The following is a 25,319-nucleotide window of genomic DNA, read 5'->3' on the forward strand; positions in this document are numbered from 1 at the left end:
CTAGTCTTGAAACATCTATACTCTAGCTACATCTTTCAACGAGCTACTGTTATTTGTCCTATGTAACAACCAAGTGATCATACAAATTCGTATTTTATTCTTTTTGGGGGGATAGCTTTATCTCAAGAGTTTAACAGTTTGCACAGATCCTACAGATTGACTGTTGGCTGAAATCATTAGGCTTCATACAATTAACCACATACTATTCAAACATGCCTTGAAATTTATAGCATCATCAAGATAAATACAGTTCTATCAGTCCAAGAAGCTTATTTTCTGTCATTGAAGATCTTTTCCACATGCAATATTTTTAATATTTTATTAAAGAAATATAGGTGAATATGTATAACTCAGAGGTTATACTGAAATAACGAGAAGATTTTCCATAGGACTTGTGCAATAATTTTGTCCTCAGTATTGAGGACAGCATCAAAATGGGTTTTAGAAAGAGTTAAGAGGGCTGGGAAAGGTACAGTCAAACTCCAGTTCAGAGAAACTGCAGGAGTTTATAGGGAAGCCTTTTTCCTTGCTCATACTTCTAACTTTTTAGAACATCTGCCTCCACAGTGCTGAGCGCGTATGGAATTTACACTGCCAGAAGCAGCCCAGTCTCCAACAAATGCAGCAGTAGAGTTTTATAAATAAAGTATCAGAATAGTAAATAAGGCCATCCTTTGTGCTGGAACAGCCAATCTCCATCTCTAGCACAGCTAACACAGGCAAACAACTGTGTCAGAAAGCAACCTACTTTGCTTATGTCTAAAACAAAATTTGCATATTATGAAAATGGGAGGCAACACAATAACATAAAACAGTTTCAGTCAGCAGAAACGTATGCTGCAACACTCAATTGCAGCTGGGTGAATTGAGGACTGTGTTACACATTTAATATGTTTTTCCTCTCACTTTGCAAGTCAGGCTAGATTTTTTTTAGTATTAGAAGTTCAATCTAAAAATTATTTGGAAATGTTATCATGAAATAAATTAATTCAGACCGTAATTTTTACCCTTAGAGAAGCACAAACACAAGTTGTTTTATAAAAACTTTATCTCCCTACTGTGGAGAATAGATAGGGAAAAGGAACTACATGCTTTTTTTCCTTCCTATCTGAATTTCCTGCACAGCAGTAACACCAGTCATATTTGAGAAGCTCTATCACACAGCTATTACCAGAGTCAAGCAATGTCTTGTTCTGTGCAGTACTGAGCTCTGACAGAAGTTCCAAACAGTGATGCTTACTGTACAAATAGTATTATCAGACAAAAGGTGCCATACATCTTGCCAGCTCACTTTACCTGGTGCATTTTCCCAATAAAAGGTTACTTCTCTTTTTTTTTCTCATTAACATGCCAGGCCCTCATTTTGCCCAAAATTGCTTATAAAAACTCTATCCTACATCTACTTTTGAAGGCATCAACATCATCACTATGCACATTCTTTGAATTATCATTCCTAAATACAAACTGCTTTTTTCTTGCTGTAAATACCATCCCATTAAAGTCATCTTCATTTCACAAACCACTTTCCTATGACAAAGAACTTTCAATATGCTGAAGCAATTGCATTACCATTTACAAGCCTGCCACTATTCAATTTCTCCTTCACAGTTTGTATTTAGAAAAGGCTATCCAGAAGTTTACATTAGGTTAAACAACTGTGTTTCTTAATGCTTGGAAGGCAGCATCACAGAGCGTCTGTAAGTCATGACCCTCATTCTGAAATATGAGGTTTCGGGGTTAATATACTGATTTGGATAATATACTGATTTGGATCAATGCACTATGTTCACTTTATAATAAATAAAAATATAGATAATCTAATTTGAATGAAAACTAAATTGCTCAAACTAGAACTCTTTGATTGTTAAGTCAAAGTTAATCTCAAGGTATACAAAAGAAAAGTCAGATTTCAAAGGACTGTAAGACTTAGAATCTATGCGGCCTGATCACTTTCTCTTAGGACTGTTCCATGAAACAGAACTGAATAGATGTGGCAGACTTTTCAAATGTGCCATAATTTTAATGAACTTCCTAGCTCGTTTTTAAGTCAAGTCTGAATTCTTCTGAATATTCCCACAGGCTTCTGCAGTTAGGCACCCAAACACCCAAGCACCCAAGATTAGAGAGCACTTTAGTAAACATAATATGCATTCAGCAGTTTCCTAAACAAATACTTGTAAGCATTTAACTCATTCTTTGCAGAGCACCATGGAATAAATAAACACATTAAACTTCACATGGAAAAGATCTGTTTGGCATTTCTGCTGCGTTAGAAAGGTCACGTTTCATATTTTACAGTGCATAAAAGAAAAATCATTCTCTAAATGACTTCAACCATGAAATGACAGAAACTGAAACCTCTGACTTACTGTAAGGTGTTGTATCAGTTGGGTCAGGAGGTGGGAAGTTTTCAGTGAAGTTGACATTACATAAGTCAGTGCTACAACAGCAGAACCGATATGTTCCATTCTGAATCAAGGAAGGGGTGGTTGTAACTATGCACTCCTCAAAGTGACACTCCTGTGGGTCTCCTATATGAGACCAGCATCCTGTAAACAGAGGTAAATTATAATTATTCTTGGATAGGGGGCATTAAATTAATTAAATTAATTTTATTTCATGGACAATTTAAGCACACCTATAAAAATCAGTACCATATAATACTGAATTATATGATGCAATGGAGTGGAAACAGTTATCATAAGTTGTATCATGATTTCACTACTATCTTTTAAAACAACAACTGATAATTTCTTTCAGAATCTGTGATAGACAAGGAGAAGAAACAGAGGCAGTGGTACAGATCAACATTAAAGGTGTTTACCCCAGTATGACAAAACCTGAGTTCTTGAGCATTCTAAGCAGATATATCCTATTCCCCACTTCTCTGATACCAAGACAATACCACTACCATCTGATCCACAGCCAAGACAAAACTGTAACTTAGTTGTCTTCTTACAGCTAGAAAACAAGACCACATCAATAATTTGGTGCTTCTGGCACAACTTCTAACAATTCCGTCCTTCTCATTGTCAACTGGAATCTTACTGGAATCTTCTACCACAACTTATTTCCTGCTTAGTGCAGGCTTTGTTTTCCTACAGCAATTGTCCCTTCTCAAATACAGCCAATGACAGTTAAGCATTGTTTATGAACAAGTGCCTGGAACAGAAGAAGGCAGAGTAGGGGCAGAAGCAAGCAACCAAACTGAACTGCACATGTTTGGTCACTGGTTTTCATTCTGTTCATACGTTATACTACATTAACTTGTACCCAAATAACCTAGCAGAGTCCCTGAAAATGGAAATCAAAGCTCACCTTCAGCAACTGCATGACATTCCACCCCTTCCTGCCATCATGCTCTCAACAAAAGAATAATGAATTAAGAAACAGTATGGCACAGTTCTGTTCTAGAGCTGCAGTTCCCTTTGTTAACAAACATCCAATCAACCCGAATGTACGTTTTTAAAAAGACATTCACTTTTGAATTTATCATAATATCAATAAGTATATTAAAGTACACTCAAGACAGTTATCTTCCTCTGGACGTCCTAAACGAGTGATATGTGTTTTATTTCCTTTAACTGTATACCGTGCTCTTTAATCTCTTTCAGAAATAGCTTATTTCAAAAAACTTCCTGTTCATTTTCAAAATTGCTAAATGGGAAGTCTAATTACATTGCACAAACAAAACAACCAATTTTGCAGAAGAGCATCCTCAGATTTATTTGCTGCATCACAAAAAGCTGAAGAGTAGCAAAAACTAGCGCACTTACCACAAAACGTCACATACCTTGCTTTACCAGATGTATGTCTCCTTCCCGTGTTTTTTCCCAAAGTCCATAGCAGGTACTGCCTTTCATGCACAAAATGGTGCCATTCTCTTGGGAGATTCGGCTCTCACTGATTCCATGGTCCTGCTGATACGGGTCCTTAAATGCACACAGCCGCTCCTCACTCTGCGCAGCTTTAGACAAAGAAAGAAAAATATTTTTTGTCACTAACTTCATTCATAAAATTCCAGCTTTAATTACAGGAAGACTACTGTCTTCTGGAAACCTATGTTTCACAACATCATGGACTACAAATTTTCATTCTTTAAACTGTACTCCAACTTCAGGATAAAAATCCTGAAGTTACTTCTATAAAGAGGTCAGAAAAACCTCAGACGCTGTTTCAAAATAGATCTGCAAATGTTTGAAGAAAATTTCATTGCACAGCCTGCATCATTTGTTCACAAGAGTAAGTTACGCAACTGTTAGCTGGTTTCTTCTGCAAACACGAGTTACTTAATTCTTCCCAGGTTGTAAACTAAGCCAACCTTGTTCAGAGTGCCATCCAACCCAGTGCTACCTTATCACAGTGTCATGTTCTCCCTTCACTGATCGCTATTTTTTTCCCACATTTTTTCCATCTGTTGCACTGACTTCTTTTTCCTCAGCAGCCCACTAATTTGGGCTATTTCACACAACATTTATAACCACCAGCAGAAAGACAAACAGCTGAGTGAAATCTATACACTCCAACCAATGAATCTGTGGAACACTGAGTGTATGTAAGAGCAAAGCTGTACAAAGGCTATCCCCACAGAACATCCAGCAGGAAGACCTTATGTACCAAAAGAGCACAGAAGTTAATACACATGATCACCTGAGAAAATCCCTGAGTTTTTTATTTAATTAAAAAAAAAAAAAAAATCACAGAGAGCACACTGATTTTAAGAATATTTGATTGACAAGCTTCAAAAATTGAGTATCCTAAAAAGTCAGATGTTTTACACAAAATTACTGTGGGAATTTTTGTTTATGTTGCCTTCAGTAAAGGACTCAACCAAGTTGATAGGCCTCTATCATCTTTTCTCTAGGGAGAAAAAACACATTCAAATAACAAAGTCTTTAGAAAAACAAGTCCAAAAAAAATAAATCCTACATTTGTAGTGAATATGTTATTTAGACTATTTTCATTCTTCACTAGGATATGATTTTATAAAATGCTTGGAAAATCAGATGTAACACAATAAATGTTATTCAGAAGTACAGCTCTGCAAAGACCCCATCTCAGATGCACTATGCATCTCAATGAGTAGACTTCATCCTGCTCGTAAACTCACGTGAAAGCATTGGGAGCAGAAAAATACAAGGTTGAGTAGGTAACAAGTGGTATTTTGGGAAAAGTGATTCTGAACTTCAAATAAAATTGTAGAATATTATTGTTAATTACTAAAGGTACTGGCTACCTGCAAAATAGTTCCTCATTGAGAATCTGTTTTGTCATTTTGCAGCATCAACTCCAAAGATGAAACTCCTTGCTGAGTTTCAGCAAGGCAGACTTACTGCAAAAATGCTGTTTCATTGTACTATTGGTGCAGATGATTTGGTAACAGAAAGACAAAACGAGATCTAGATTCAGATATGCGTCTCACTTGTAAAGCTGCTGCTATTCATTGAAGAGTCAAAACTCAATATTCTCTTTTGCTGAGGCAACTATAAATAGCTATACTATCGAGAGAAGCCATCTGACAGCGACTCCTAGCTCATTCTGCAGCAGCAGTAATTAAAACAGCACAACTTAGTGTGCTTTTTAATGGTCTGGTGGGGTGTATAAGATCAGTTGAGCAGGTCAGTTTAGTAGCAGTACAACTCTCAGTGGACGTGACAGGAACTTCTTAATTCCACTGTAATTCAATCAGCTCCACACACAGCACTAACCTAGGCTACGCTATTCATCTGCCTTCCTATGCACCGATCAGTGTACAATTTATCCTTTACATCTGCAACCTGAGCTTTGAGGCATTCATTCATTAAAAGCAGGAGCTGTACATTGAGAAACTCAGTTGCACAAATTTCAGATCTAACTCTTTCTTTCTAAACGAGTAGAATTAATTGAGTTACTGAGGACAAGAAGGTCATATTTTAAGATCCAGTATGTGCTGCCTCAAGCAGCCCTTGCCAGTAGCACGCAGTACTTGTATTCTCAGGAACAGCTGAGTATGCCAGGCGTGAAGCATCTGTCCTACATTCCCTGCTCCATGACTCAGGGCTGGACAAGAAATAATGCAGGAAAGGGTAGCAATCCACTACTGCAAGAGAACAGGAGCTGTCTAACTTTGGAAATCAGAAAGGAAAAAGATTACCATTGACATATAATTTTCAAGAAGGGAATAGGACAGAACCACAGGTTCTTATGAAACATGATGCATCTGCTCCAAGGGATACTATGAAGGTTTTTAAATCAGTTGAGTGCAATAGCAGAATGGGACGAAGGTCACTCGTGTTGTTGCTTGTTTACTGACTGCTCAAATTGCTACAGGATGAGCTTCCATGATTTGCCCTTATTGGGAAAAATAGATTAAAAAGAACTGAATGTACAAAACAGATTTGATTATCAAAATCAGGCAGATTTGGTTATCAAAAATCTGTCTTATTTTATGGGTTTGTTTGTTTGTTTGTTTTAATTATAATTTTTTGGGGGGAAAACTAAAACTCCATGGAATTCCAAGAAAAGACCAGTTTCATAATACCTCAATTGATTAAAAAAAAAAAAGAAAAAAACAAAAAAAAAAAAGGCTTTGTCTCAGAACTAAGCAGGAGGGAGTGGGGAATTATTGCTGTTGTTATCATTATTATTATTTTATTTTCCACAAACAAATTTATACGGTACAGCATGTCCTGAGGCATAGACCACTTCAACTACTATTTTTCTGGACTCTTCACTTTTCCACTTTTCTAGCTACCTATTAGCATCACGTTTGAGAGGCAAGGGCTTGCCGAAGCCACTTGTAAAAACACAAGTTGTTAACAGTTGTGCTTGATGCTGTCCAACTGCACACTACAGAAAACAATCATCACTACCAAAGGTTTTTCTGATTAGAAGAAAATGTACAACAACATCTGCAGAGGTAAGGAAGAGGTAAGCATGAGAAAACAACAGCATATAAGTGCCTGTCTTTATCAGTTTTCTAGCATGCCAATAAAAATGCAAGTTCACTTGCCACAGTTTAATGCCAGATGATCTCAGCGGGAAACTTTTCCAATGCTAATAAAGGTTACATACCCAAGAACTAGAGTTTTCACCCTGACCTCTGCACATTCATGCATCGATTATAACTGAGAGTAGCACAGCCCCTATGGGAGCAGTACCCACAGCAACACTCTGCTGAACTCTGCCCCTTCCCTGATGGCTTGGAACATCTGGGGAGCAGGAGTTTTTTCTATGGTCTGTGTAGGTTCATTGTTGCAGTTCTAATGCCAAGGAGAATTGGGTGGGACATTCAGATCTCGAGAAACCATCCGGAAGAACCACAGAATAGATGAGTCACTTCAATTTCCTTGCACGGTTTCTGCACATTCCTGCTCTGGGAATCTGGTAATACAGTTTCACTCTGCCAGTCAGTGGAACAAGTCAGTTCCAAAAACTTTTAGTATCGGAAAACCTGAAGCCAGGCCCTGGAAGCAGTCACTAGCCTACATGAGTTTGCCTAAAACCTTCCTTCACCAAAAATGGAGATGCCACTATGACAAAACACGAGGGTGCTGGGGTGTCTGTTCTGAGTTGTATTTCAACAGAACTCTCAGTCTTCATGCACAAAGCTGCTGCTCCTCTGCCTGTAGGCCTGCTCCTCGTAGCCGACCTTTTCTGTCAGCTTCAGTCTGCTCAGGGGCCAAGAGTCGAGCCAGGTGCAGGCTGAGCTGGGCCTCAGACACCTCTCTGCATCTTCAAACCAGTGAAACAAAGAGGCCATTTACAGGTTAAGCTAAGCATCTCCTCAGACTGGAAATGCCCAGCACTGCTCTCTGCTAACAAACCCGACACCTAGCACCAGGGCAAGCAGTGGAACACGTTTTCAAGGTGTCGGTAGCACTGCTGAAGCCATTTTTCAGAGCTCTCCTCTTATTAAGAGATATCCCGTAGCAACCCTGTCACAGCCCCCTTCATCTTTTTGTTCCTGCACAAGCTAAGCATCATGAAAACAACTGCACTAAAACCATTCATCTGGACTGCAGTTGCTCTAATTAATGTGGAAGTCTATAACAACTCTTTCATCGCTAGGGCTAAAACATAACAGAGAAAAAAATGCCAACTATGTGTATGTTCTTCCAAAGATTCCACACCTACTGGATCAAATGAACAACCTTTTTTGGTTGAGAAAGTGGGGTGGCGGGGAAGAGTCCTCTGGAGAGCGTTCACTGTACTTAAATCAAAACTATCTGATCAATCAGTATGCAATAAAAGTAATAATTTCCATGTTTCTGAAATTACAAAGAAAAGGAAGAAGTCACATTAAACGCTACTGCCAAAATGGGAAAAAAACACTTTTTTTAAAGTATGTAAGAAGAAGGATTTTTAAGGCTTTCATTGTCATTTAAAAAATGTGATTTTTTTGTCACACAGAACTCATACATTCAGATCTTTTCTAATTCACTTTCAATAACACATGCAGTGAGATTTTCAAACAAATGACAAGGGAGCGCTTACATGTCATAAACCACTGAAAAATTTGCCATTTCAGACAACTGGAAATAGATGGGGCTAATGATGAAAGGGACAAAAGAGTAAAATTTGAACAACTAGTAAAAAAGATTTGAAATGCCTGTTTTCCATTCTCCTTGAACTTGTGTGCCAAACTATAACAAAATAATTTAATAAAAATAATGAAGTTAGCTCAAAATTCAGTTCTCTCATCCAGCAGGGATTTCCAACCAAAACAAGAATGAGAGGCACCATTCCCAAAAAGTGGAGCAAGCTCTTTACCTCCTTATCACAGAAAGGAAAAAAAAAAAAAGAAAAAAGTTGGTTTTCCCAGCCCATTTTACATTTCTATTTCATGCAAAAATGAACTTCACAAAGCTAGTTTCAAAGTTTCATGTTTAAAACATGAGCAGCATTAAACCAGGTGCTCAAGTAAGTAACCTAAGGAACACTACGTGCACTCAGCTTTCTTGTCTGGTGTTGTTCCTGCTGCACCTGATGATCACACACACTGTAACAGACTTTTCGAAGACACCAAAACCTTACTGCCATATTCTGACAGAAGAATGGGGAATCAGACCAAGTTAAACTATTTCCCTAAGTTCCTGAAGGAAGTAAGAATTAACAGTAGTTTCCCTGGACCATTCTTTTACTCCCACTATGTTCTGTAGAGGGACATAATTCTGGACAGCAAAGAGTTGAAAAAATAAAATAAAAATGAATTTACTAGTGTATCTACTGTGTCAGAAATCTTACATGCTGTGAGTATGATTCATCTACACTACAATGAATTTATGCAGATGTATATGTTGCTACTGCTTATAATATACTAATACGCTCATACTTCTGTGATTTTGGAGAACATAATTACTGAAAACAATTACAGCAGAAATACCAACAGTTACAGGCATCCAACTGCAAATCCTTGAAACATGACTCATGTTTTTATTAATAGCATAGGAAGCCGGTTCCATTAGTATTTAATCAACCTTTCCTGTCCTTACATCTATTCAGTGCTGTATATGGAACTTGCATCAAGTGTAGAGGGAAGGGGAAAGGAAGGAAATGCTACAGAGAATTATTTTACTCTCTGTTCTAATTGTCAGGATAAACACCAGAATTTTCAGCTCTACAATCAATGTCAGCCAATGCATTTCATGATGTAGAAATCATGAATTAAAGAATCTGAGCTTGTTATCAGCAGATAGATTTGCACATAACCTTGGCAAACAGATTTGCTGCCATCAGAGACATATAGATGCCATTTTGTTAATTAAGTCCAACTGCAGTCGTGACCATGTAGGTGTGGAATTGGAAATTCAAAAAAAAAAAAAAAAAAAAAAAAAAAGGAAAAGGATTCTGAACATTTGCTTGCCTTTAATAGGATTTCTTTAAATATAGGCCACTATGCATTCAACTGGGAACCTCATTAGGCTGCAACAGATTTTTTGAAATGATTAAGATTTTTTTCCTGTAAGTTGTCCTTGTAATTAGTGAGATTTTAATCAGAAGGGCCAAGACATACAAGTTCTTTTATTTCGATCCTGCCAGCTCTCTGTGAAGTTCTTTTATGTGTACAATCCGGGGCAGCATCTTCACCCTAGAGGCTGGGTTAAGAGATAGCACGTGTCCTCAGAATGCAAGCTAGCAAAACAAAGGTGATTAAAATACCACCTGAAAGTATATCAGGAGGCTCCTTTGAGAATGTCTTTTCAACTACTGACAGCTGTGTTCTTATGTGATGTAGGGAGAAAAAGAACCTTGAAGAAATCATTACCAAGCATGTTCTTCACTAATGCCTTTTTCATCTTTTTCTCCTTAGAGAGACTCTAACTACAAATAAATCTGAACGTGTACACACTTGCAGGAAAATGTCACATGCAGACTTCTTTTGAAACTAGACGTTCTTCTGCACACCATCTTTAATACTCATGAACTGGGATGAAAAAAACTGAATTGATTGTGATCTTCCCCATAATTAACGCTTCCAAAATACTGTTTTGTAGCACATTTGTCTGAATATGCCATAGAATTCAGGATTGACTGGTCAGGAAGGGAAGCAAGTTTCCTGCTTGAGAGCTAGGAATGTGAGCGTAAAGGTCTAAAACCAACATAAATGGCCTGGGGACTTTTTGAGTAAGAGGTCATAAGCAGCACCATGTAACACCCAGCCAGAAAAGCACAGACCACTGACTTATGGGGAAGATCTGTTCTAGAGGCTCTCATCATAGGCTCCATAAACACAAATGCTGTATTCATATTCTAAAGAGAAGCAGTAAGAAAGAAGGGAAACTTGGGAGGAGAAAATACAGAAGGAAATCCCAGGAGGGAAGCAGGAAAGTAAAGGTGCCTCAGAAAGTTACACTTGCAGTTACAAACTTTTGTCTCCTTCTAAAAATGTGAGGAAATAAACATCACAATCATTACAATTTCCTCCAATGTCTTACAGGACATAGTATGTACCTCAAGATACACTGAAAAATACATTATGACAACAAACCCCTGACAGTTTATACTTAACGTTAGAATCTGGAATAATCTATTCACAATATTGCACGTTCCTAGTCCTCATTGACAAAAGTTATTTTGGTTTTCTCTGCTTTTGCTGTACAACATATCAGTTTCAAATGCTGGCAATTACATGAAGCCAGGCTTTGATTGAGGACTGGTGCCAAAACTAAAATGACTGCTAGCACTGATATCCATTTTCAAGTGATGAAGTAACTGAGCACACATATGATTAAATCATTTATGCTTGTTGTAAGACCCTTTTCTATTAAAATCATTTGACACTAGAAAATTCCAGTGCCTTTTTTTCTGCACTTTGGTCTTTCATTTTCCTCAATCTAGTCTTTAAGAAAGTAAGCAATTTTAAAATCTCTTTTCCCTTTAGTTGCTTCCTAGCACAGTGTTGTCTGCTGATAAACACTATCAGCAACAACAGCGATGCCAACTTTTCCCTGCTGTATTCTTAATCAGTCCTTGCACAAACTGGTGTATCAACTGCATTCAGAAGTACCGGCAGTCTGCTGCCTTCAGGTGACTAAAGGAATAAAACAGAACCAGGTCACTTGGCAGCATAATGCATACAAGCTTCACAGCTTGTTTCCCACTCAGGCACCATCACGGCAGCACACGAATCGTGGCCTCCTCTTGAACTGGGCTGACCCAGAGCAAAGAGCCTCACCGCCAGCCTGCCCCCAACACACATTCTCTTTGCAGCCCGCATTCACCATACAAGGGATTTCATGAATTACAACTGACATAAGTAGGGAAGCATGGATTGGCCAAAAAGTACATAATTCAAGTTCTTCAATGAAGGCCTTGCTCTCCCTTCCCTCAAATTTACTCTAAAAGGAAGCGCTACCTTAGAAGATCCCAGCTTAAGTGAGAGCAGCCCTGAGGGAGAGAGACAGGACAGAAGAGATTTACTGCTAGCAGCTGACATTAAGCAGTCCACATACATCGGCAGACTTTAAGCAGCAGGTAGCTGAGCTTACTGTCCATGCACTCTTTCAGTGCATTTTTTCCTCAACTTTCTAAATGCTTCAGAGGACAACCAGACCACTTTGCCGTGCAAACCCCATGTGAGTCATGAACTGCCACAAAATTTGTTTTGATCCACCTAGCATGAACACAGGATACAGTGATTAAACTGCCTACACAACAGTCGCAAGAAAGCTAACGATACCTGTGTTCCAGCACAAAAACTGATGAGGCAAAAATCAATCACCTTAAGCAAATTTGAAGCAGCAGCAGAGTTAATACTGGTTCGTGGTTTACATCATGAGGTTTTGGCATTTTTCATTTGGCACAAGAACGAGATCAAGCTGAATCTAACAAAGAGATATCACATTGACTCAGCCAGGGTCACAGGAGGATACACTAGAGAATTAAAATTAAGTATCCTAAAGTCTAAATGACAGCCCTATCAACGTGTCCTTCTATTACCTCTACTTTGCCCTACCTCCCTTCACAACTTCTTCCAGAAAATACATGTCTGAACAAGAAGCTACAGTCCTAGATGATTCTTTAAGCTTCTGTTGTTATGCACTGCTGGTATACACTGAGGACATACATTTTTACTGTAAGTCTGTTTAGCTCAGTAGGTTCCCCCTTCCATCTTCTTTCCCTATGCTAACTTACCATCACTTTTTCACAAGCCAATGAAAAGGAAGTGCATGCAACAAACAGGTAGTGGAGGAATGCCATCAGTCTGACCAACGTGAAATTCCTAGTGTATCAGTGGCTAGCAGTGAAAAGCTGGCATGCTAAAAAAGATAACGCAATCTTGGCTCAATGATGACACAATACTGACAACGTTCAATCACAGTTTTTCACTTAGAGGCTTTGCATGTATTTGCATGTATTTGTTCAGTTTTTCTTTCATACTTTTTTTATTTATTTTTTGCAGTGTTTAAGAAATAAAATAAAAACCATAACATGTTAACATTCGCTTTCATTGCCTCAAAATACTCAGATTGCAACTTACAGGCAGCTTACAACAATTTCCAAAAAACTTCTCATTCCCTATTAAAGCACATTCAGCCAGCACATCCTGTGTGTCAATGCATGGATCCAAGACTACTCAAACAGCCTTTTGAGAAGTTGTCAAATCTTACAATATTGGAAACTACAAAACTTAAATGGTTAGGCTATTAGATACTGTGGAAGTATCAAATCAGGGAATAAGTTTAACACTCACTTCTGAGAGAGACTAAATATATTAGTGGAGGACAACACAAAAAGAAATTGCTCTGGAGTCCTACTGCTTGCTTTTTGCAACAGTCTTAGAGCTTTAACCGAATTTGAAGAAGCAGATTTGCTGGGAGGTGTTCAAATCAGATGTTTTCACATCGAATTGTCCAATCTGCACAGCCTTCTGCTCTCCCATCACCTTATCTCAAGATGAAACAGTTGCTTATCTTATGAGCTGATAGGAATCGTAGTCTGCGCATGTACATCAATCAGCTCAGAAAGAATCTACTCAAGCGCTCACTGTGTTGGTCGAAAGAAAATGGTATAAGTAAAAAACAAAAAAAGGTTTTGTAAGCCAGCTTTAATACATAACTTCAACATTATGTAAGTAGGTCTTACCACACAGACTCAAGGCCATTTAAGCCTAGATTTGCGGAAAAAATGGGGAAGTAAGTAGCTGGCTTTCACTGACTCCATGGGATTTTAGACATCCAACTCCTCCAGGCCTCCTGGAAAAATCCCAGCCTACATTAATCTTCTGAAAGCGTGAAACAGCACGTTACAGGATTTAAACAAACCTAGCATTTTTTCCTCATCTTTTTTCCTTTCTTTTTAATATTATTCATTTCCTAAATAACTATGTCTGTATTCAGAGAAAAGTAAGAATATTAATGTTTCTGTTAAGCAATTAAGTCAGAACAGAAAACATCACAGCCTTAGACACACATAATCTTGTCCACTGGTCAATGTCTACTCACAGAGCTGAAAGAGCCTGGATTTTTTATCTTTGCCCTAGACTGGAGTTCAGGGATTTTTTCTGGGTATGAGTGTCTGGCTTCTGTTTATCTGGGCTGTCAAACTGAAATATTTGCATGGAATAACACAGGAAACTCTGCAGCAAAAGCAACAGTAAAGCAAACTAATGATGTGGTATTTCTCCCCAAAATAAGATGTAACAAACTTTCCAGAGCAAAATCCATTATTTTAAAGTCTATTTCAAATTGCACTGAAAAAAGTCTGTTACTGGGTATTGCTTATGGCCATGTGGCTACATTCACTTTCTTTGTAAGCTCAGATGCCTTTTCCTCTGGGTATATTATGACAAAGATTCTCTAGAATACTTTTCAGTATCTTCAATTTGGAGCAAGATAATATCCCTACTGTCTGTCCTTCACAGTATGTTACAAAAGTTCTCCTTATAGCATTTGTAGGAAGTTTACACTACTGGTGATATATTGAAACATCTGAAAACAGGGAAACTTTCTGTGATTTGAAGGTACAATGAAATTAAGATCCAAAAAAGTAATTGTATTTTGTCCTCAGTAATACACATTACGTTACCTTTTGGCTGACTACAGAAATGTAGTCTATTTGCCTCTGAAGTCTTAAACCCTGAGACAAATGACAAGAGAGCAGAAGGCAGAAACAAGCTTTCATGCTGCTCTGCTTTCCAAGTGTGCCAAGGCTCTCAGTTTTTTTGGAATTCCACAAAAATATACCTGCCAGTTCAAAAACTCTCAAGCCCTTACCTTCAAGATAATTTGTTGGTGTGCCACAGAACATCCCACAAACCAACAATACAGCACAACTACTCCCCAGGTCCCTTAGACATAGCCAACGTAAGATGAAAGCTGACTTACAGAGCACTAATGAGGACTAAGGCTGCAGGCTGCTGCAAGAACTGGGACCCACTTCAAACATTTCTGCACCACCTTCCTCACCTGACAGGAGGTACGGAAAGAACTGCGAGCTCAAGATACTTATGTATCTTTATGTGTTTGTTGAAATGGGCAAAACCAGAAAACAGTGACCTCTGATAAACCCCAAAGTTACCAGCCCTCTGAACAGAGGCATCGTTCATATATTTCTTGATGTTACGTTATGGTGTTAGAAATTCATGGCCACAGTACTAAACTATTTAAAATAGATTCATGTATTTTCTTTATGCATTGTTTCATATTTAAATCTTCCTTATACCAATAACTACATCAGCCAAGAGGATGATAAAAGCCAACTTTAGCAAACGTTCCACAGAGATAAAAGTCAGCATCAAGTAAAAACAAGCTTTTCCTTAATTTCTGGCTTCTAAAGCTATGTAGTTAAAAAGGGAACAGCTGGTACATGCAGACAAAGCAGTGCTGAACAAACTCATTTCAAGGATTTCCTGTCTGTGGAACTGAAGTACTGTGGCTCACACCACAGAAACAAACTTCAGGGCAGAAGGAAACAAAACAAAAAAAGCCACTAATTTTTCACAAAGATAAGTTTGCTTTCAATGATCCTAGTTGACTGTTCTGTCATTTCAGTTTTCTTCCATTTGAAGGTCCTTGCCCTCAGCTGATGGCTTGATGCCTGGCACAACTGCCCCCCGTACCAGTATTCCCAGGCTAATGGCATGTAACATGGAAGAGAGAGTCCTCCAAAACACAGACACCTAAAGAGAAGGCTGCGATCCATCTGTTTCACATTTTCTATTACACACATGAGAACGGTGACTACAATTATGCTCTCAAGACCATCCTAAGCCCACACCCCGCTCAGATAGCATGGGTTAAAACATCTTGCAAGATATAAGAGCAGCAAACATCAAGTTTTTGAGGCCATTAGCAAGTGAGGCCACAGCCCAGAATGCACAGGTGGTGAGCACAGAGACCCCTCGTAGGGGCTGCCCCACACACCGCCCAGCTCCCTGCCACTTGCACAGGGAGCACTTGTCCATGACCTCTGGAGTTCACACACGTTCTGAACTAGATGTGGTCTACTGGCAGGAAATAAGCACAAATAGCATCTCGGCTATAGGAAGAAGAAGGAAGCAACAAAGACAAACCTTATCTAACAGAAAAAAACACATATTTTTCGCTTCCAAACTTTTGGCTTTTTTGAAAGACCTTAGCCTTCTGGTATACAGGAACACTGGACAAGTATTACTTGTTTGGTTTAGATGGCTCTAGAAAGAAAACTACAATCGAAAATGTTGTCAGCCACTACGAACAATATTAATAGTTTATGAACTGAGTAAGACAAACTTTTATATTTAATTTGAAGTAAAAACATTAGAAAGCAATGTAACTTGCAACAAACCTTTAAACAGCAGCTTAAGAAATTCAGATCAGACTTATTAATTCCTATACTTTCTTTTGAGCAAGCTGGCTCTACTCTGAAAATTAGAGCATAACATGGCAAAACATGCTTTCACATGTATTTTTCTGTTCAACTATTTTGTTTATGAAGAAACATTAATACTCTAATATAAGCATCATTTGTATAACGGAAATCCTATTTGCAACATCTAACTAATAGATCCTGATCTGAGTCTGAGTTACTTGACATGGTGATTAGCCAGATAAGAACTATTTCTGGTGATTAAGTTACAAATCCTTCCAATGTTAAATGAATTTAAGTCCTTTCTTTTTTTTTTTTTTTTACATTTTTAGAACAAGGCATTAAAAAAATATCCACAAGCACAGTGAAAATAAACAGCTCATAACCTGAACATTTTAGAGTCTTAAGACAACAACTAATTTATTCCACTAACTTCACCAAACACATTAACAGGATCAGACAGGTTTTCAGAATCTGAGACAAACTAATACTGCAATCAAAGTATTAAGAAACCAGCTGCCTCCGTCCCATCACAGCTGATTATCATAGACTATAGATGGCTGCCTCATTTGGAAAGTGTTTTCACAAATACCCCATTGTTGAGAAATGGGTACATCAGAACAATATTACACTAACTCTTTGATTATACATTAAAAAAGGAACTTTAAGAATATAAATTACGTGCACTTTTAGAAAGTGTTATGAACTGCATTTACAGCGAAAGCTGACAAAACGAACAAGCGAAGAGAAATACTGAACTGGCAGGCTGCACAGTTAAGGCTTGACTTCTCAATCTTTTCCCCAAATCTCACAAAAAATAAAACCAATGCCAAACTCCTACATGCTAGGAGACTCTAGGATACAATAATGGAAAGACTAAAACTGTACTATTTGGAAGATGCAGATTTGTATTCAAAATGTTCTCAAATGGTTTTTCAGTTCAAGTGCAGAAAAAATGGTAAAATTAAAAAAAAAAAAAAAAAATTAAACTCCCAGTACCCCTCAACAAACGAAGTATCTTTAATATTAAGAACTGTTCAAATACTACGACAGCACCTTAATGCCCAAACACCCCTTAAGGTTATGAGAACTAATTATTGTTCTGCCAGGAGACTGTGCTGCTGGTGACCAGGAAAGCAGCAGAATCCAGCATTTAAGATACTCAGGTGTTTACAGCACTGCTAACAAAAAACAGGAAACATCTTTAGATTTCCTGCTAACATCTTACGCTTCAGTGTCATCTTCTTTCAACATTATCTTTATGAGTTGCAACACTGGCAATAGCAGAATGATTGCATCACTCCAACTTGATATAACTATAAAGGAAATTTACAATTTATTAACTATAAAGAAAATTCAGATGTGAAAGGAAATTACATTAGTGATTCATTTGTCCGGTAACTTCCCCCCTTTCAGATGATGCCAAAGCAAACCCAAGACCAAGAACCAATTGAATTAATGCCTCCGGTAGGTAATTTTAATGGACCATAAAACTGTATCTTGCTATCAGAAATATAAATGTGCTATTTTTTTTGCTGTGCATGGTTTGCTTTGACTAACACTGGCTCGGTCTACATCATTTGGAATGAGATACTGAATCCTAGGACTCCAGGGGGAAAAACAAAGTCATCTTGATCATATTTCTACCTGTTGATATGGATATGGCCCTCATATCTCAAAAGAAGCAGCTAAAGTCATAATTTCACAGTCAGATGAGAAAAAATTGACAGCCTTGGGTAACTGCAGGAGTATAAATATGCACCAGTTACTTATTCAAAGTATGGTTTTCCAGAAATCTCTTAGATTAGATAGCTTATTCTTCCCTTCCTTGTTTCTTCTCTAGCTTGTCTTCTTTCCCTCACCTTCTAGAGATTTAAAAGTCTTTAAACATCTTCCCAGGAGATGAAACAACTGCCATTCACAGTTTGTAAGTGCTCTGCCTCAATGAAGTAGGGTAGTCGAAAGAAGCTTACCAGAGATTTATTTTTTTTTTTTTTAAGTAAAAACAGCTGAGGATAAAAGTTATTTCTCTAAGTCTTATTGTTGTCTTTATGCTATTTAAAAGGTAAATCTTTCAAGCTTGAATTTTTTTTTTTTTTTTTAAAACTCCTATGTAAAAGCTTTTGGAACCCTTTGTCTTGATCCATCTATACAAGTAAAGATTGCCAACAGGGTCTACAAAAGACTTAATTCTGAGCTTCATTAGCAACTCCACTTTTATAAGCTATTTTACTTCTGTTTTTTATTCTTCTAAATCATAGTTGCATGTCAGTGAGGACAATGAAGACAAGTAAACAGGAAATAATTTGATTCATGTGGGTTGTAATGTTACCTAGTCACTGTATTTTTCAGGGACCAGAAAATACTAACAGAAGTTGAAATGAAGAAACTCACAACAACAAAGTTAGCTTGATTTCCGAAAGAAGAAAAAGCATCTCAAACTCAGCTTCATTATTTTTTCCTAATTAGCGTGACGCAAGTTCCCTTTGAGAACACTGAACTGTGAAGTGCGTATGACATGGGTGCTGATGCAAAATTGGAAGTAAAATAATGAAAATATTGGCAAACAAGTAAATCTGTTCTCTGTAAAAGGAAGAATAGAACACAAAACAAGAAAAAAAACATAGGTCATGTTTAGGGTGCAACCATTCTCATCTGTGACAGAAGGCGTGAATGCCACTTACAGGGAAACAGGAGCATCTCATGGACAAAACACAAGGAATTCTGTTCAGTACTGGCTGCAATTTCTCTACACAGCTAAAGAGTACATAAACTACAGAAAGTCTTTCAGCAGAAAGCCACCATTCCCTTCAGCTGAATTCTTCTCAATCCACTATTAAGCTAAATAAGGGGGGGGGAGGGGGAGAAAAAAGAGAGAAGGTAAATAAAGTCCTAAACAAAAATCAATTTTTCTATATCAAAATCAAGTTTGAGGATATTTTCAACATTACAGAAGAATGTTCACCAAACATGACAGCTCACAGATTTTGCAAAATTACTGATTTGTAACTGAAAAGATACAGACAATATAAATGAAGTGCAACAAAACTCAGCAATCTCTGAATACACTCATAGCATACCATCAGAGCAGTATTTGGACTTTGAATGCTACTGAAAACATGAGTGCAGGATCTGTCTCATAATATTTAAATGTACATTCTCCTCTCCAGTGCAGAGTTCATTATTATGTTCCCTTCTATTTTGCCTTCAAAGCCTTTGAACAGTAAGGTCTCCTCTCCATCTTGTCAATCATACATAATGGGAAAAAGAACATCTTGATCCAAACAGTCAAAACAAAAGTTCTTATCTTATTATTAATTATTACCTCATAGCATTTTTTCTGTCTCCCCAAAATATGCCATCTACCATTTTCCTTCTGAACAGGTCTCATTTTTTCATCATACTTCCATCTTTGCTTTCAAAGCCCTACCACATTCAGTCTCTCACTTGTTTTTCCATCTGTCATTTCCTTACTGTTCCCCTATGATGCATTTGACAGCAGCTGCCAGTTTCTCCCACAAGTCACCTTTTATAGGTCACTCTCTGCATGTACAGTATGGTTTCTAAGACTGACTGCCAAATCGCCAAGTCTCTCGATACCTTTCATTCAATTCTACCACAACTTATATCTATCATGTGGAAATGAGTTCACTCCCTTTTCTAGCCATCAAAGAAAAAGCATCAACAAAGCCCCCATGCTGATGTGTGTTAAACTGAACACAGCTTCTGTGTTAGTGGCTTTGGCATTCTTCAGCCTGAGACCTCACATCCCCATTTGGGCATTACTGCCCCTGGTCATTACTCTGAGTAGAAAAACTGGGACAGGGATCAATTCATGGTTTCAAATGAGAATGCACTGAAAATGGGAGACAGTTCAGAAATGTCCTTTTATCATTACATTGCCTATTACTAAGAAGTGTTTATCAGTCCCTATTGTTCTCTCATTTCATGAGTAACACTTCTGTATCTTCAAAATCAGGGAAAGTACGATAAGAATCAGGGCCTGCAAGTATTCACCAAATGAGCACAGTGCTGCACATCCACCCATGGAGATTTCTCCCACATTGGTTTGTTCCTACCTGCACCGAAATGCAACAACCCCCTCTTTAACCATATCTGCTCTGTAGCTCAGATGGTGAGAGAAAAAAATACTTTTTTTATGCTCAGTCACACAGAAAAGTATAGCACAGTTGCTATTTTCAACTTGTTTGACAAAAAAAATTAAGACCTCCTGGATACTAATTTCTAAAGAGAAATGAGTGAAGGTAAAAGGCAGCACAACCGCTCCAGCTGACAGCAGAGACTCTTCAGGGGAAAGGAAGATTACCTCTAGGTGCCTCCTATTCAGTACAGCACAAGGGCTTTCAGAGGAGCCCTGGCAAGCAGGCCATACAGAACCCTGGCAAAGCTCCTCCCATCACCAGATTTAATCCACATTTCTCACCATACAACATTTTAGTATACACACTTCAACATTTACACTTAGCTTAGACCGTACTGAAGTTATTTAATTCCAGTCAAGTGCCAAATACCAGTGTTACAGTCAGATAACGTCAGGGCAGACACTGGGAAACACTGCGACATTCCGCTCCTTTTTGGAGCAGCCATGCTGGAGTTGCAACAGAGACCATTTGGACAGGGGAACAAGAGAGGAAATGGAAGAAGAAGAGCATGAAATGTCTTGCCATGCTGTAATCTAAAATAGGAAATAAGCTCCTTGTAGCAGTGCCTGTTTATAAAGCATTACAAACAATTGAATTCCCTTGGGATCTACGCACACACCCCTAACACCTTCTTCTGAAGCATAAACTAATCCTACTCCAGCACTAGTAGTATCTTAAAGGAATCTAGATTTTTATTTTTATTTTTTTTTTATTAAAAAGAACTTGCTTTTGGCAGCAGGAGAAACAGAACATTCTTTCCATTTTATACAGTTTCCCCGATATGCATATATTGATTTAAAAGATTCCACACAAGCCACGGTTTAAAGCTAAATGAGTCCTAGGCTGTCAACTTTTATTTTCTTAATCTTTACTTTTAATATGTGTTCAAAGAAAATAAGTTCTGAAAAACATCACTGCAATTACTATAGCAACTAGCTCTTGAAGTCTCCTTGATGCAGTGCTCTCAGATTCCAGATGGAACAAAATGCCATGTCTATCTTGCTTTTTATAAGGTGTCTCTCTCTCCTGCAAAGCCTCCAAAGACTAGCAGAGACAGCTGGTGCAGAATTTTCTCTTGCAAAGACCACACAGACTCAAATATATTCACCTATTTTCACAGTAGTGAAACAAAAATACAATATCGTGACATTTGCACCCAAATGCCAGCATGAAGTGCCTCTAAAACAAGGAAAGAATTACAAAGGGTATTTATTCAAGTCCCTTTACAACCAAAGAGTTGCTGACCTCGTTAAAGTCAGTGGCAGTTTTGCCACATATTTCAACGGAACCAGAATTGCAGCCTTCACATGAAATTTCTGCAGTAGCCCAGCTCTCTAACTCACAGAACTGCCTTCTAAATACTTCCTAGTGCTTCACAATGCCTGCTGCCTATGAGCTCTGCCTAACTACTTGGATGTAATTTGTAGAAATGGCTGTGCATCATTGAATCAAAGCCTTAAAAAGTAGTGAAATTAGGTATGATGGGAGCAAGAACAACCTAAAGATCTTTGTACTACTACAAACTATAACTGCTATTACAATATTCAAGTAAAAACGAGCACTTCACCAAAATGCATCAGTTCTCCATTTTACTCCCACTGCAAAAAACACATGAAAAAAACAATGAAAATTTGTGACCGATTTCATGGCTTGGCATTCTAACCTGAAAAATAATTAGCAAGACGTACATTCGGTTCTCTGCTTGTAGAAGCCATCTCACAGTTCCAACATGAATTTCTAGTATTTATGCACCTTTAAAAAATGTTTAATTTAAAAAAAATCTTTTTTTCTTTTTAAATTTCCTTTCTTTTTAGCACGCGGCCTGAATTAAGTGGTGGGAGTATGGTATGAAGAGTGAGGAACCATCTACCATCACTCACAGCAGGAACAGATGCCAGAGTTTTACATGACTTTTGCAAGCCTCACTTTTCAAATAGGAATATGGTTGTGTGCTAGCAATATGTTTATGCTCCGAAGTTTCAGCACTTCCTCCCCTATTTCACAGAAATGAAATAAGTTCTTCTCATGGAAAATTTTCTTCTTATCTCAAATTTCTGTTCCAGCTGAGATGGTTCAGTTACTTAGAGTTGAGGCAAAATTTTTAACTAGCACGTCCCCAAATACTTGGAACTTCCTCGGCAAGCCTAATAAGGAATTCAAGAATAGGAAAAATGGGAGCAGTACAAAAAATATTGGAGGAAATCATACAGATCAAGTAATTAATTAGCACAATCATGGTTACAGTTGAAAAATATTAAATGGAATACACCTACGTATTTCCTTCTAGAGTTCTGGGCTTCAATACTGAAATTCACCTTGGTTGACTCATTATGTTTCTGCAATTTCCAATGAATATCCTGTAACGTGAAGTTCAGGTTTGAGAAACAGCTTAGCATTAGCAAAATCTAATCTGAAAGCAATCACAAGAGACTGATTCATAGCAATACTAACCAAGAACATTTCTTAAAATGTTGTCTAAATTTTTAAATCAAAATATCCAAACAAAAAACATTTTCTAAATTACATACATGGAAATTTAGTTACTGAATGCAAATCCAGACATGTAAATTTGATTACATGTTTCTGGCATACCATCAAGGCAGAGAAAAAAATGCTACATATACTTGTCTGGCTAATTTAAACTAGACATGATTCAGATCATAGCTATTCAGAACCTTTAAAACTTCAAGGAAAGCCACAATCTTCTAAACTATCAAATGCGAGGGATATATGTTATTTTGAAGCTATGAAAAAGATGAAGAACCAAAAAATTTGCGGATGTTTTGAATTTTTTTTTTGTACTTCAGATTATAAAATGCATCTGGACGTAGGAGCTTTTAACAATCATACTGGAAAAAATGAGTATATTTAGCTCTATAATAAAATTCAGACAGACATCAGAAACTCTGATTCAAATAGATATCTTCTTAGGGAAAACAGGCCTTGAAATATTCCAAATTCATTGGACAAAGATGTAACCAATTAAAAAGGACTGCACTTCATCACATTTTTCAATCAATGTGAGTTAAAATTTTGTGAAGTACTTCTTTCCCCTCAATCTTCCATTCTAGCATTAGTAAACAAGCTGCTGCAGTTAGTGATATTTTTCCTACAAATTTTTATCCATAACTGTTGAACATTTCTTCTGTGTGGTATTAACATTGTAAATATTCAAAATAGCATATATTTTTTTAGACTGGGAGGAAAAAATTGAGGTTTTCAGCTTGGCTAGCAATATTTCCAATTTTTATCTTTTTCCTATGTTGTTTTAGATATCTTCAGAACTAGCTTTTCTTGTGAAAACAAGTACAGGCTTCCTGCTCTAAAGCTGGCAACTCTCTTAAAATTAAACTAGTTCTACAGGACAGTATCAATTCCCCCTGCTCAATGTATCATATGCTGATGACATATGACTACTCTCTCTATACTCTCTCTCTACATCTCTCTATATTCTTATTTCTTCCCATATTCCTAAGATGTATGAACAGAAGACAGTAACACTCCATTTACTCAAAATCAATTTGTGCAATTCTTACAATCTTACTATCAATTTGTTACAATTCTTCTAACTCTAAGTCGCTTTCACAAGGTGAACAAGAAGCACATTTTCTCTCAGACAACACAGAAAATTTGTCTGCACTGAAAAACAAATGCTTTAAAAACTAACTGTAACCACTCATTAAGACTGCAACTTGCATTGCCCCTCTTCCAGAAAACAATTAACAGCATAGTATGGGACAGGATGTTTTCTCTTCCATAATCAGCCCAGCTAAGGACACACACAATTTTCAGACAATATAAGACTATTCAGATTCCCTTTCTGGTCTGGTTCTTTGCATTAAAAAAAATAACAACAAAACCCAGCAGGCCTCTATTAACTGATCTGCAGCTGAATAAACAGCAGTATTTTATCATTCCACAAGCTCCTTGTCTATAATTTATCTCATTCAGTAGCACTTCCATAAGCCTAAACAAGCCCAACATCTGAAAAACAGCTACGAACACCTTCAAGACATACTCCTCACTATGCAAAAAGATAGGCCTGACACAGAAAACTGCAATATCCATTCATTAAGTGCATGACAGTCTTTCTGCTGCACCTCTAGAAGGTTTTTGACTGAAATTGCAAGTGCTAGGGGAGTTTAAGGAGCCAAGTGTTAGTTTTATGAATATTCAGGCTCATTATCAGGTTCTGTTCTCAAAACAACACTTTACGAATTTTGGCATGTACTTGGTACAACCAACAACAAAAGTCACAATTTATTTCTGAAGGACAAAGTTGCCCTATGTGATCTGAGAATGCTATCATTTCCCTAGATAAATTATTAAACCAACACACAGCCTAATTTCTAAAGCGAGCTCTGGAAAAGAGTTGTTTTCTGCAAATTTGCAGCACAAGTCAGCTGACACGAGCAAGTAGTGGTACCTCACACAGCTGACAGTCCTGGCTGCAACCACGTTGTAACTAATTTTCATGCTTCCCCATACCTCCTCTCCCATCTTTGGGAGCACTTTTGTATATAAAAAAAAAAAACACAAAAGAGACAAAAGAGACTGATCCAGACACATCCAAGTAACACACTCATCCAATCCACTGCTAAAGCCATTCACATTATAATGGCTCAGCTACTGGAACACTAAATTACCCTGGGTTGCCTTCCTACTGATATCTGAGGGCAGTTTTGTATTTGAGTTGTTCAAAACATCCAACAGCATAGTACTTAAATGAAAAGCATTTTATTTTGGCATCACCCAGAGCTACCATGTTTTTTGAAAGCCTTATGTCTTACCCAGATCATGGTTAAATACAGAACAAAAAAAGTGGCAGCAAAGTTGCAAATCCTTTGGGTATGACTGCAGAACCTCGTTTCAGAAAGCAATCTTTTT

At 37.6% G+C, this 25,319-nt stretch overlaps 1 protein-coding gene across 3 annotated transcripts in view; it reads right to left on the reverse strand.

The window, feature by feature from the left end:
- BMPR2 (bone morphogenetic protein receptor type 2) overlaps positions 1 to 25,319 on the reverse strand; it is a 102,574-nt gene that overhangs the window by 48,664 nt on the left and 28,591 nt on the right. For all 3 annotated transcript variants that reach the window (XM_048953171.1, XM_048953172.1, XM_048953173.1), the window contains exons 2-3: positions 3,794 to 3,967; positions 2,370 to 2,549 (exon numbers count right to left, since the gene is read on the reverse strand). In XM_048953171.1, the coding sequence (XP_048809128.1) occupies positions 2,370 to 2,549; positions 3,794 to 3,967 (354 nt within the window). The remainder of the gene's footprint in view (positions 1 to 2,369; positions 2,550 to 3,793; positions 3,968 to 25,319) is intronic.

This window comes from Lagopus muta, chromosome 8 (assembly GCF_023343835.1).
Source record: "Lagopus muta isolate bLagMut1 chromosome 8, bLagMut1 primary, whole genome shotgun sequence".
Classification (NCBI taxonomy): Eukaryota; Metazoa; Chordata; class Aves; order Galliformes; family Phasianidae; genus Lagopus; species Lagopus muta.